Below are 14,726 nucleotides of genomic sequence, written 5' to 3'. Positions count from 1 at the left end.
AAGTCAAGAGGTTCCACTTTAATAAATATTAATAGCTAACATTAATAAGAGGCAACTAGGTGGTTCAGTGGATAGAAGTCAGGATGACTAATTTTCATGACTTCAAACCTGGCCTCAGATACTTACTAGCTGTATGACCCTGGGCAGATCACTTAACTCTGTTTGCGTCCATTTTCTCATCTGTAAAATGAGCTGGAGAAAGAACTCCATCTGGAGAACTACTCCAATATCTTTGCCAAGAAAACCCCAAATGGGGTCACGAACAGTTGGACACAGCTGAACAACAACAAAACATTTATATGGCGCTTACTATGTGCCATGCACTGTGATAAGCTCTTTACCATCATTACCTAACTTGATCCTCATAACAACCCTGGGAGGTAGGTGCTATCATGCCTATTTCATGGGTGGCAAATAGATTTACAGAGGCAAGTAGAGGTTAAGAGACTTGCCCAGGATCACACATCTAATAAGTGTCTGAGGCTGGATTTAAGCTCGGGACTTCCTGATTCCAGGCTTGGAGTTCTAATGCCACCTCTGAGTTTTGTTCAAATGATACTTAAACTTTACTACTTAAGTATTAAAGCTAGTAGTAAGGAAGGTTTCTCATAGCAAAGTCGTGCTTACTCAGCAAATAATTGTTTTTAGATTTCCATTTCTTTTGGTTAATAATCCCCCCAAAACAAAAAAAAGTCATCATTATGAACCCAAACTCAGGAAGCATGAAAACAATAGCTAGAAAATAAATGTAGGACAATATCCAAACTCTGGTAAGGTGTGAGGCAGCAGTTATAAAGCTTTAAAAAACCCAAGGCAGAGGCAGCTAGTTGGCGCAGTGAGAAGAGCACCAGCCCTGGAGTCAGGAGGACCTGAGTTCAAATCAGACCTCAGACAGTTGACATATTTACTAGCTGTGTGACCTTGGGCAAGTCACTTAACCCCAACTGCCCTGCCAAAAAACCCCAAAACAAAAAAAAATCCCAAGGCAATTTTACAAACCAAGACACACTCAAAATGATTGTAATAGTTCAAGCCTTAGACCTAAATGATTAAAATAGTGAAAGCATCTTTCAGTGGAAAAAGGACCGTGAGAAACAAATGAACAGAAAACATGGCCTTACTCTACCAAGAAATAACTATTTGATTTCCGGCTTCAGCATATTTTTAATATACTGTGTCCCAAAACTCTTCGTGCAGATTTCGGGACACAGAGTATTTCTTGCTGTCATTCTCCCTTCTTTCAATGTCATACCCTACCATCCCTTCCCCTATCTTCTTTCTCTACACCACACTACATGATGGTGGCATCTTGCAGATGAATTATAATTATGAACACCTTAGGTCAATTTGCTATACCTCAAATAACTGAAGGTAGTTCAACTTGGTTACATCACAGCTGCCTCTCACAATGCCTCCTGCACAGAGCAGATCGATACTTAGTGTCTGTTGAATTGCGTTGAGTCACTTTTGTTTCTCTGAGTTATCTATTAGAAGTTGAAGATGGACGTTAAGGGACTTCTGGTCTAGATGGATATGTAAGTGGGAAACACTGTCCAGATCCCACCCACCTTCTCCAGCACAAACCTAAAATTTGCCATGGTCATGACATTTAGTGAGAAGCCACAGTAAGTGACTTCTTCTAACCCAGAACTGTGCAAAAAGCTAGCAAGAATAAAAAAAAAGTTAGTGAAAAGCCCATGGGCAATAGGCAAATTGGCTGTCAGTGAAGCCAGCATCAGTGAAGACTAACAAGCCTTCCAGCACAACCAGAACGGCAGTTAGATGGTGCATTGGATTAGGATGCTAGGTCTGAAGTCAGGAGGGTCTGAGTTCAAATGCACCCTTAGACACTTACTAGATATATAACCTTAGGCAAGTTGCTTATTCTTTGTCTGCCTCAGTTTACCCAATAATAAAATGGGGATAATAATAGTACCTACCTCCCAGGGTTATTATGAGGATCCAATGGGATAATATTTCTAAAGTACATAGCATGGTGCTTGGAAACATAGTAGGTACTTAATAAATGCTTGTTCCCGTCTCCTTCTGCAGAGACATGTAGCCTGTGAGTTTTTGTGCCTAGGAGCAGGAAGAATAAAGTGCCCCAAAGAAAGATCCAGAGAGGACAGAAACTCCCAACGTGGAGGACTTTGGAAGAAACAGCTAGTGGCAGTGATGGTGTTCAGACTGGGACACTTCAGTCCAAAGAGCTCCAACGTCCCTGGCACTCTGTCCTGAGATGCCATAGAGAGTCTTGAAGATCCAAGAATGGCATAGCCAAAATCCAGTGTTTTAATATCAAAGCAAAATATACAAGCAAACAGAAAGGAAGTTCAAGTGGAACCATGTCAGGATCACATATGATGTTGTAGCTTCTACTATAAATGAAAGGAGATCTTGGAGAAAAATATTCCAAAAGGCAAAAAAATAAGCATAGAAACAAGAATAACTTATCTTGTAAAGCTGAATCCTAGGGGGGAAAACTGGACCTATGAGCTTTAAAGAATTTCTGATCAAAAGATAAATAGGTACCTTAAATTACAAACACAAGAACCAAGAGAAATTTAGAAAAGTAAGTTTATTCAATCAATTAGAAGGGGGTGTATGATGATGTCAGGCTAACATTTTAATGGAGAAGAAGAAACAGCTGTCCCTTCTGAACCCAAATGTCTTCAAAAATATTGAGGGAGCTAAATTAAAAAAAAGAAAAGAGAACCTGGGGCAGATTGATTGTGTTCTGAGTGTTTGAAGGGGAGGAAAAGAAGGGGAGGTAAAGGGAAGAATTGTTCATTGTTGTTCAATCGTGTTTGACTCTTCGTGACCCCATTTGTGGTTTTCTTAGCAAAGATATTGGAATGGTTTTCCATGTCCTTCTCCAGCTTATTTTACGGATGAGGAAACTGAGGCAAACAGGGTTAAGTGACTCTCCCAGGGTCACGCAGCTAGATTTGAACTTATATATTATATACTCACAGACAGGCAGTGTAGTATAAAGAATGTTGGATTTAAAGTCACAGAAGCAGGGTTTAAATCCCAGATCTCCTGCTTTTGAGCAATGTGATCTTGGCTGGGCAAGACACAGCTTTTCTGGGCCTCAATTTCCTCAACTGTTTAAAAGAAAAAAAAGATGAGAAATGGAACAGGGCCCTTTTATACTCTCAAGTTGAGATCCATCTATAAACACTTCCACCTTGATAGTATCTGCCAGATCTTACTCTCTGCTGACAGCCTTCAAGAACTCAAGGCCAACTTCCATGCCATTTTAAGTCATTGGACGAAGACTAAAGCTAGTTAATATAAAATAAAATATTTTTCTCCTCATATGTAGTATACATATATTTCATCTGAATTACTTTATGTAAATCATGCTGCTGTTCAGTCCTTTTCAGTCATGTCTGACTCTTTGTGACCCCATTTGGGGTTTTCTTGGCAAAGACACTGGAGTGGTTTACCATTTCCTTCTCCAGCTCATTTTACAGATGAGGAAACTGAGGTAAACAGGGTGAAGTGACTTTCCCAGGCACACAGCTAGTGTCTGAGGCCTGATTTGAACTCAAGTCTTCCTGACTCCAACCTAGTGCTTTTTCCACCGTACCCCCTCTGCCCTTATCCAAATTTACAAGTTTTTGAAAACGTTTCATTGACATTCAATGTTAGGGAACTTGATTGGAGGAAGCTGAAAGCAAATCCCTACAATGCTTGCTCACTGAATGAAATAAAAGGCAGGGGGGAAAGGAACAAGCATTTATTAGGTACCTACTAGGTGCCAGGCACTGTACGAGTTACTTTGCAAGTATTATCTCACTTGACCGTAATTTTTCATTTGAACTCATTTGATCATACTTTTAAGTACTATGAATAAAATAGAAATATGGATAGTAATGTTAGACTTAGGAGAAAAAGAATTTCTATAAATAGACAACTTCAAAATACAATCTGAATTCATTATATTGATATTTTGTTATATAAAATATTGCTTGAAATACTGAAATTGGGAATTTCAAATATTGTTTTGTGCTTGAAAAATTGAAATGTTGCTTGAAATAAAAAGTCATTTAAAATATTTTTGTTATAAAACCAATAATGTTGTTTGTTTTAATAGAAGCTTAACCTGTAGCATATGGCAGCAAGGTGGCACAGTGGATAGAGTGCCAGGCCTGGAGTCAGAAAGACTAATTTTCTTAAGTTCGAATCTGGCCTCAGATACTCACTGGTTGTCTGACCCTGGGCAAATCACTTAACCATGAAATGAGCTGGAGAAGGAAATGGTAAACCAGTATCTTTGCCAAGAAAATTCCAAATGGAGTCACAAAGATGGTCACAACTTAAACAGGTGAACCACAACAAAAATGCAGCCACCAGTCATTTCAGCAAGTATGCCAGCGAAAGGTACATTCAAGTCATGGTGTTTTATAGTGTACGTCTGGTTCATCTGTTATCTGTACCTCTGACATACTAACTGCTTCATTAAATATTCCAATCCTGAAAATTATACTGTAGATGAGAACTATGCTTAAATTATCTTTTCTAAGAGCTGAATATTTCTCCTTTAAAGTATTTATTTCTCTAAATGGAACTGCATTTTTAAAAAGCTCATTTTGGCTAGTCCTGTGGATTTCTATTAAGGAAGCCAGTTGAAAGAATATGACTTGGTTCATCTCATCAATCACAGGATTCAGAGCTGGGAGGGATCCTTGAGATCATCCTGTTCAGCTCCATCTCAGGCACTGACATTTATTTAAAAGGGAGCACAAAAAATGGAAGGTTTGCTATTTCCCTTTATTATTGCAATTCATTTTCATTTTCCCCTAAGTCAGAACTATTTAAGGTCCAAGAATAAATTAATAAGATGAGCTACTAACCTAAAAATTATTTTTCCAATACTTCTTCCGTCAATGGCACAGAGATGAGCCATCTATTAACCTAAAAGCCAAGATAATTTGTGCTACATGCATTTTCCCCCTTCATTTTACCCATAATTTTTATTTCCCCATAGCCTAATTTCTTTTAGACTCAATTTAATTTCTTCAAGATGTTGTATCTGTAGCCCTCTGTTAATTTGCATGGATGTTTTTACTGTACCATTCTGGATCTGAATAGATACTCGACTAGCTCTTGTGGCCCCCGAGGCCAGTGGAATTAAGGCAGTTATGGGTCTGTACCTCCTCAGTGGGAGACTGGGAGAAAAATTGAAAACATTCTCCTCTGTGCCCAGCCTGCTATAGAGCTTAGATCCACTCACCTTTAGCACTGAAAGTGTTCGGGGCCCCTAAGAGCATGGCTCCTCTATAACATTCACAATAAAAGCTAGGATTAAGAAGAAAATGGTAGAGAAACATAAACATGAATATGCTATCTCCTTGCCCCGATAGAACACTTTTGGTAACTTTCTAGCAATTAGGGGGATTCCCATATCTTTTCTCCTGCCAGATAGCTCATGTGAGCAGGAAAAAAGGAGAAGCTCCTAGGATCTTGGTGAGTAGGGCATGAGGGAGAATTAATCTACCACTAACTAGTATGTTACAGTTTTCAATGCTGATATTCTATGAACATTTCCCAAACTAAAAGTACACAGGCAAAAAAAAATTTATATACAGTTTTCCTCTGGAGTCTTTGTTGGGGGTGGGAGGGAGGGAAGTTTATGCTTCATTACATACATTATGGGGTAGCTAGGTGACACACTGGATAGAGCATCAGGCCTGGAGTCAGGAAGACTCATCTTCCTGAGTTCAAATGTGGCCTCAGATATTTACTAGCTGTGTGACCCTGAGTATGCCACTTAACCTTGTTTGCTTCAGTTTCTTTATCTGTAAAATGAGCTGGAGAAGGAAATGGTGAACAACTCCAGTATCTTTGCCAAGAAAACCCCAAGTGGGGTCATGAAGAGTCCTACACAACTGAAAACAACTGAACAACACACAGACTATAGGATGGAAGCCAGGTGATGCAGTAGATAGAGCACTGGGCTTTTAATAAGGAAGGCTTGTGTACCAACATGGCATGGCCTTAGACACTAGCTGTGTAACTCTGGGCAAGTTACTTAATTTCTGTTTGCCTCAGTTTACTCAACTATAAAAAAGAGACAATATCAGCCTGTACCTCCCAGGGTTGTGGTGAGGATCAAATGAAATAATATTTGTCAAAGACTTAGCACAGTGCCTGGCACACAGTAGGCTCTTTTTTAAAAACTTGCAGCACTTTTATTTTTCCTTATGCAATGACCTGTTGGGCATTACAATTCTCAACTCTTAGGATGACTTACAAATTTCGATTATTCTACTGTCACGTGAGAACATTAAGATAACGTACAAAAATTTTACATAAATTAACTAGATGCACAAATCTACAGTTTGTAAATGAAAACTTTTTTGCAACTCAAGGTTGAGTAACTTAGCCCCATGACATTGGGGGAAAACATCGGGTTAAGGAAAACAAAAACATAGTAGGTTCTTAATAAATGCTTATTCCCTTTACCACCACCACCACCACCCCTTCCAGGATATTGATTTGTTTGTACTAAGTCACATCCCTCACTGACCTAGAAGTTAACTCATTTTTTTTTCTCAGAAAGTCAAAGAAGTGAATAAACTTCAGTCAGTAGCAGATTGATTTGACTCATTTTAAAGGATCTCAGTGATGTTTAACTTTTGTTTTCTCAGTATCCCCCAGCATGTTGGATGGACTCCCTGTGTCAAACTTTTGGGAGAACATGGATAAAAGTTGAATAATTTCGGGCAGATGTGGATGAATCATGATCTGAACCACTGCAAGGAAGCCCCAAATTGATGGGATCATAGATCCTTCTGAGTATCTAAGTATTCTTGATCCTCTGGTGGCCTACCTAGTTGTAGAGGACAACCTTGAGTAGGCAGAGTGAGGATAAAATTGCTCCTCCTTTCTCCCCACCAACCTTGGCTGGTGATCAGATTGCTGGGCTGGCCTAGGGGAAGTCCAAGCTATTCCCCTCCTTTTCTCAACGATCAAGACAAGGATGATTCCCATGGTAAGAGCAGTTCCTATTTCATGGAGTAATTACTTTGCGCTCCCTGAAATCAGACTAAATAAAAAAAATCCCCTTTTAAATAAGAAGTAGTATCATAAACCAGAAATTAGATATCTTGAGGAATAAAATAGAAAAGATATCAATAAAATAAAACTCACAGGTCTCACTTCCTAAATGGAAAAATTCCAATTTGGTATGCTGGTGCCCTCATGTGTAACTCAAAACCCTTGGCACATTCTGTACTTTTTTTTAAAGGCTCAAAACTATGTTAATGAAATTTCATAGGATACCACTGAAACGATAAACTAAAACAGTCAGTGCTTAAGAAGATGAAAACATTTTGAGAGTGGATCTAATGAAAGCAGGCATGCTAAAAGCCTGACTCCTTAATGTAGCTCTCTCAGTAAATTTAAATGATTAGTTAAAGAAAAACAAATTAGAGACTGGGTGGGTCAAAGCCCTGGTATCTGCTATAATCAAAGAGCCCAGAACTTACTGGCTTACCTCTATAAATATTTGCACATGAGAATTAACACATTTCAGTAAATGCTCCACATTTGCATTTTCAAGGGGCTTTATTTAAGCCACTTGGAATGGCCTCATAATACTAATAAACACTTTCAGGTCTCAGTTTTCTGGTTTAGGGGTAATCCATGCCACATGTGTATACTCCAAATTTCCATGACCCAAACCTCACTGTACCTTCCATAATTATGCTAGTACCAATACTTCCTGTGTAGTTCTGAAATTTTGGAGGTGGAAGGATCATAGGATCCTGGATCTGGAGCTGAGAGGGACCACCTAGCAATCATTGGGTTCATTGACCTCATTTTTAATAATAACTAATAAGCGCTGACTAAAAGCCAGGCACTGTGCTAAGCACTTTACATAAGTTATCTCATTTGACATTCACAACTACACTAGACGTTGTTATGATCCTCATTTTACAGCTGAGGATGGGAGCTAGGTGGAGCAGTGGATAGCGCACTGAGCTCGGAATCCAGAAGACTCATCTTTGCGAGTTCAAATCCAGCTTCAGACATTTTCTAGCCGTGTGACCTTGGGCAAGTTGCTCAACCCTGTTTACCTAGTTTCCCCATCTTTAAAATGAGCAGCAGAAGGAAATGACAAACCACTCCAGTATCTTTGCCAAGAAAACCCCCAAAATGGTGCCAGACATGACAAAACGACTGAACAACAGGTGAGGAAACTGAGGTTAAGTGACTTACTCAAAGTCAATAGGGTTTGAGACTGAATTTGCACTCAGGTCTTTCTGACTGCAGGTCCAGCACCCTATCCATTGTGCCACTTGGCTATTTTTACTGAGGATACCGAGAGAGCAGAAGCGATTTTTCCAAGGTCACTTAGTGATTAGCAGCAGCTGTGGGGCTAAAGCCCAGGATTCCTCAGCAGTAGGTGGACAGTGGCAAGAGTTAGGGCTGAATCCATTTTGTACAGTGAGTATCACTCTGATTTCCATTTACATCAAGCATTATTCACAATTCAATCGATTAAAGCAATGTTCACTACATGGAAGCAATAAGCAAGGCTCTGGGGATACCAAAAATAAAGACAATCTAGGCTCCATCTTCAAGAAATTAAAATATACTTACAACAAAGAAAGATACTCAAAATTTATTACGCTTTGCAGAATGCATTTGGCTTTTCATTCTACCTATCTTGAGAAACAGAAGTACATCTTCTTTTAATATTTATGTAATATTTTTCTGGCATCTAGGTGGTACAGGGGATTAGAGTGCTGGACTTGGAGTCAGAAAGACTCATCTTCCTTGATTCAAATCTGGCCTCAGACACTTACTAGCTATGTGACCCTGGGCGAATCACTTAACCCTGTTTGCCTCAGTTTCCTCATCTGTAAAATGAGCTGGAGAAGGAAATGGCAAAACCACTCCAGTATGTTTGCCAAGAAAACCCCAAATGGGGTCACCAAGAGTGAGACAGAACCAAAACGACTGGACACCACAATTAAAAAACTTTACAAAGCACTTTCCTCATAACGCCTGGTAAGGTAGGTAGTGAGATGATTATGATCCATGTTTTATAGATGAGAAAACGGAGCCTCTGAGAGGTTGGGACTTGCTCGGGGTAGGATGGCCGGTAATTGTAGGAAGTGAGATTCAGACCCGTTTCCTGATTGTGTATCCGGCACTCTTCTTTACTCCATGTTGCTTGATGCCTGACTTTTTAAATTACCAAGAGAATTAGGGTGATTGGTCAATAGATCCTTATCAGACCCGCATACATAGGCCAGCACAAGTCAGCTTTGGATACAGATGATGAGCTCATGGGCTCCTAGGTTTAGAGCCAGAAAGGACCTTGGAGGTCCTCTCCATCTCTTCATACAACCTCTTCATCTCATAGATGAGGAAACCGACACTTCAGAAAGATGAAGTGAATTAATATCACAAGATAATTAGTAATAACAATAACATTTATATAGCTTCTACTATGTGCCAGGCACTTTAAAAAATTTCATTTTATTTATTTATTATTTGCTTCATAAATATTTCACTTAAAAAAACAGTCCAATTCATTATTTATTTTAAGCGTTCTTTTCTTTTTAAATTTTGAGTTCCAAATTCTCTCCCTCCCACAGCCACTGAGAAGGCAAGCAATATGATTGACATAAATTATGCCTGTGAAATCATGCAAAACCTATTTCCATATCAGCCTTATTTTTTAAAAAGCAAGAAAAATAAAGTGAGAAAATTATATTTCAATTTACACTCAGAGTTCATCAATTCTAAATATTATTTCATTCAATCCTCACAACAACCCTGGGAGATAGGCGTTATTATTTTCATTTTTAAATGAGGAGGTAAACAGCGGGTGAATGACTTGCTCACGGTCACACAGCTAAAATGTATCTGAGGTCAATTTGAATTCAGGTTTTCCTGATGCCCCAGGCCCAGTGCTCTACCCTCCGTGCAACCTAGCTGCCAAGCAGGAAAGAAGAGTCAAGATTTGAATCCAGGTTCTTTGACTCCGGCATCCCTGCTACTTCAGTTTTCTTATTAAAATTAGAGATATATACCTTCAGTAATCTACCTCATAGGATTACTAGGAGGCCAAAGGGAAATAAAGTACATTGAAAACTCTAAGTGATATATAAATATCTACCAATATTTCTCCTTCTACCACTGCACATGAGTGACTGAGGTCTGGGAGCGCTGATTAGCTAAGTGATTGTCCGTGGTCAAGCAGCCAATAGGTGTCAGAAGTGGGATTTGAACTCAAATCATCTTGATTTAGTGGTATGAGGTAGAATAATGGATAAACTGTTGACCTCTAAGCCGGAATGTTATTTTAACTTATAATAATAAGAAGCGAAAAGAAGCAGGAGATGTATATTTGGTTTGGTTTTCCATAGCAGCCACTTTGTTTTCATAACTAACAAGAGATTAAAATATCTCAACTTTAGAAAGGATCTTACTGCTTATGAGCCTGAGGTCATGTTATATTGCAATTGTGATGATTGGTTCCCTCCTCATTTGCATGTATTTTCTTAAATGTACCATAAGAACTAAGACCTCATAAAAAATAAAAATAAAAATGGTACTCACAGAACACATCTCCTCTAAGGCTTTGCTCAGGATCAATTTGGTTCCTGAGGTCAATCTGTCCTCCTTCTTCCCCTGTCCCGTCTTCTCTCTTGGTATCTTCATGTTCTTTCACCTTTCCATCATAGGCCTCACCAATCTGAATACTATCTTCAGAATGGAATGGCTGCAACAGAACCTTGGTAGCTGGAGTCACAGCAGATTCTGGGATTACATTCTTTATTTCTTCATTCTTTTTTACACTGTTCTTATGAGCAAACAATTTCTTGATGGTGTCTTTAATGGCTCCAGGTGTCCGGAAGATTTCCTTCACAGAATTTTCAGGAATAACTAGAATAGCCAGTGATAACAAGAATTTTTAAATAAAATTTGATGACATTTATAGTCACTCACTACCAACAAAGCATTTTAAAATAGTGCTCATAATATACTAAAAATGAAAACTTTTCAGAAACAACCTTTGGAGGGGGAAGGCCATTAATGTATGATGTGAAATTTTGGTGAGAATTGTTTAAAGACATTTATCATACTTGGTGGATAGCTCTGGAATAGTAGTGATTACAATGACTAAGAGGTCCATTTATTTGCAGACTGGGAAAAGAAGGTAAATGTCATCAAATCAAACCTTCCACTCAATGAAGAAAGTCTTACTCATATAATCCTTGTCAGATAAGACTACCTGCTGCTGCTTGAATAAAGTTTTTCTATATATCCACTACAGTAGGGGTTGGCAAAGGCTCGTGATTCTTTATCCCTTTGAGCTAAGAATGGTTTTTACATCTGAAAGTAGTTTTACTGTACTTAAAAATATAAAACAATTCTTTGCTCATGGGCCCTAATAAAATAGGGGTGGGGGGTGGATTTGACCTTTGGGCTGTAGTTTGCCGACCCCTGTGTTGGAGCATCCTGCTGAAATGGTCTCATCTTTCTCAGAAGTTTACCTTCAGATACAAACTCCTCTGAAAACCTTAAAAAAACAAACCATGGTTCACAGAAAGGTAACATTTCTCTTAATGTTTGTTTTCCATTAGATCAAGGGTTGGGAAGCTCTTGTCAGTAGCCCAGATCTAGTCCTTAAATCAATTTTACCTGGATTATGAAGTCCTTTGCCAAGAAAAGATATCTATGATGTGAAAACTTAATGTATCTTTTAAATCCACAAGATGGGGATATTTTCCCATGAAAGTAGACTTTTTTTTCTATAAGAAATGATCCTCCCTACTTTCCAGTAGGAAATTAAGTTTCCTTTGGGGGAAAAGAGACAATTTTAAGCCTTTCTGTACTTCCAAAATTTGGATAGGAATACTCAAACTTTTTATGTGTGTATACAAATACCTGAAATGTTTATATATACAGTATATATAAACATGTGTACACAGATGCACAATAATGGCTCTCAGTTCCATGTGACATGTATATACATATTTTTGCTGTTGTGTCATTTCAGTTGTGTTCAACTCTTTGTGACCCCATTTTAGGAATTTCTTGGCAAAGATACTGGAATGGTTGGCCATTTCCTTTTCCAGCTCATTTTACAGATGAAGAAACTGAGGCAAACAGGGTTAAGTGACTTGCCTATGGTCACACAGCTGGTAAGTGTCTGAGGTCAGATTTAAATTCATAAAGAAGAGTCTTTCTGACTCCAATATACACATATACACAATATAATGGCTCTCAGTTCCACGTGACTAATATTAGTGTGTTTATATGTATATGGATATAAACATGTCACATGTCAATGGTCATTATATTGTGTATATGCATATATATGAAGGGTATGGTCCTTTTTTAACCTATACCACACACACACACACACATATGTATATGGTTGTCCTTCGTTCTCAGAGAGGACCAAAATGACATCACTATGCTTCAGTTAAGATTCAATGCATCCACCTGTGGCTACTCAGGCCAATACGAGCTTGGAATGCTCTACCACAGGTTGGGAACAAATAGTCCATGTGAACATTTGGGGTGGATACTCTAAATTTGCACATCCTGCATTTTCTTTGAACTGTTTCAATTCTGCTTTGCTCATAGAATACAGCACCTTCTGTGATATGGGAATGCCATGCTAAGCAGTCCTGTGCCAATGTCTCCCATGTCACACAACCAATTCCAAAGTTCTGAGAGAGACCTTGAGAGTGTCCTTGTATGGCTTCTTCTGACCACCATGTGAACACTTGCCAAGTGTGAGTTCTCCATAAAATAGTCTTTTTGGCAAGCATATGTTTTGCATTCAAACAATGTGGCCAGCCCATCAGAGTTGTGCTCTCTGAAGCAGAATTTGAATGCTTGGCAGTTTAGTTTGAGTAAGGACCTCAGTGTCTGGTACCTCCTGCCAGATGATCTTCAGAATCTTCCTAAGACAGTTCAAATGGAAGCTATTCAGTTTCCTGGCATGGCGCTGGTAGACTGTCTAGGTTTCACAGCCATACAACAATGAGGTCAGCACAAGGGTTCTGTAGACCGTCAGTTTGGTAGTCAGTCTAATACCTCTTCTCTCCCTCTTCCTTGGGAGCCTCCCAAACACTGGCCATGCATGTGTCAACCTCATTATCAATGTGTACATCCCTGGAACATACACTACCAAGTTAAGTGAACTTATCCACAGCATTAAAAACTTCTCCATTTGCTGTAACTGATGGTTCCATGTATGGATCATGTGGTGGTGGCTGATGGAGCACCTCTGTTTTCTTGGTGTTAATTGTTAGGCTAAAATTAGCACAAGCAGCAGAGAATCGATCCGTATTTAGTTGCATCTCAGCTTCAAAGGCCGCATTGAGCACATAATCATCTGCAAACAGAAAATCTTGCACCAACACTCCCTCCACTTTGGTCTTGGCTTGCAGCCTTTTCAAGTGGAACAATTTACCATCAGTACAGCAGCTGACCTTGATGCCGTGTTCATCCTCCTTGAAAGCATTTGACAACATGGCTGAAAACATCATGCTAAAAAACATGGGAGCAAATACACAGCCTTGTTTCACTCCATTGGTGACTGGGAAGGCACAAGAGCATTGTCCATTATCTAGAATCCAGGCAAGCCTGCCGGCATGAAACTGACGTACAATGCTTGATGAACCTCTCCGGGCAACCAAATTTTGACATAATTTTCCATTGGCCCTCATGACTAACAGTGTCAGAGACCTTGGTCAGTTCTACAAACATTGTTCTGCTCCTGGCATTTCTCCTGGAGTTGTCTGGCAGCAAACACCATATCGACTGTTCCTCAGGCCCTTCTGAAGCCACACTGGCTCTCAGGTAGATGACCATCTTCCAGGTGAAGGATCAGCCTATTAAGGAGGACTCTGGCAAGAATCTTGCCAGCAATGACTAACAGAGTGATTGTCCCAGGACAATATTTCCTTTACCTTTATAGAGATGGACAATGGAGGCGTCCTTGAACTCCTGGAGGATAACTTCCTCTTGCCATATAACCTGGAAAATTTCAGTCAGCTTTTGTATGAGCAATGGACCCCCTACCCTGTAAATCTCAGCTTGAATAGAATCAGCACCAGGTGCTTTGCCACTGGAAAGGAGCCCAATGGCATTCAAAACCTCTTCTTCAGTTGGAGTTTCAGCTTGGAAGGGACTGATTTCAGCCTGAGGTAAATGGTCAGTGGGCTCAGCATTGATTGATGATGGTCTGTTGAGAACACTATGGAAGTGTTCAGCCCATCTCTCTAGGATCATGTCCTTACCACTAATCAATGTGGCTCTAACTCACCAATAGGTTTGAGACCCCTTAGTTACCCTCAACTGAACTTAACTCAACTTAGTTACCGTCTACTGAAATGGTTTGCTGGGGTGTGGCCTCTGCGCATGCTACAGCTTCTTGGAGCCACAGGTAAGAGCTGGGTGGAACAGGAGGACACCAAAGGTGGAAAAGCAGCCCTGAAAAGGGCTTGGCAGCCCTCACACCAGAAGTACCAGTCCTCCCTGAACACACCCTACACTCCATATATGTATATATAAACACATATACATATATATAATATATACGTACACATGCACACATACATGTAGTCCTATTTTATTTTTCGAAGTAAAACTTTTATGATCTCTTTCTAGAAATATAGTCAACTATTCACAGAATAAATCACTTCATACCATATAAGTATTAAAAACTACTAGCCATA

The 14,726-nt window shown here is 39.4% G+C and overlaps 1 protein-coding gene across 1 annotated transcript in view; it reads right to left on the bottom strand.

The window, feature by feature from the left end:
- The window catches only part of EGFL6 (EGF like domain multiple 6), a 73,694-nt gene that overhangs the window by 13,098 nt on the left and 45,870 nt on the right, over positions 1–14,726 (bottom strand). The window contains exon 8 of the mRNA XM_036747657.1: positions 10,588–10,914. Coding sequence (XP_036603552.1) covers positions 10,588–10,914 — 327 coding nt within the window. The remainder of the gene's footprint in view (positions 1–10,587; positions 10,915–14,726) is intronic.

The sequence above is a fragment of the Trichosurus vulpecula genome, chromosome 2 (genome assembly GCF_011100635.1).
Source record: "Trichosurus vulpecula isolate mTriVul1 chromosome 2, mTriVul1.pri, whole genome shotgun sequence".
NCBI lineage: Eukaryota > Metazoa > Chordata > Mammalia > Diprotodontia > Phalangeridae > Trichosurus > Trichosurus vulpecula.
Note: the sequence above shows the minus strand (reverse complement) of the source record. Positions and strands in the feature narration are given on the sequence as shown.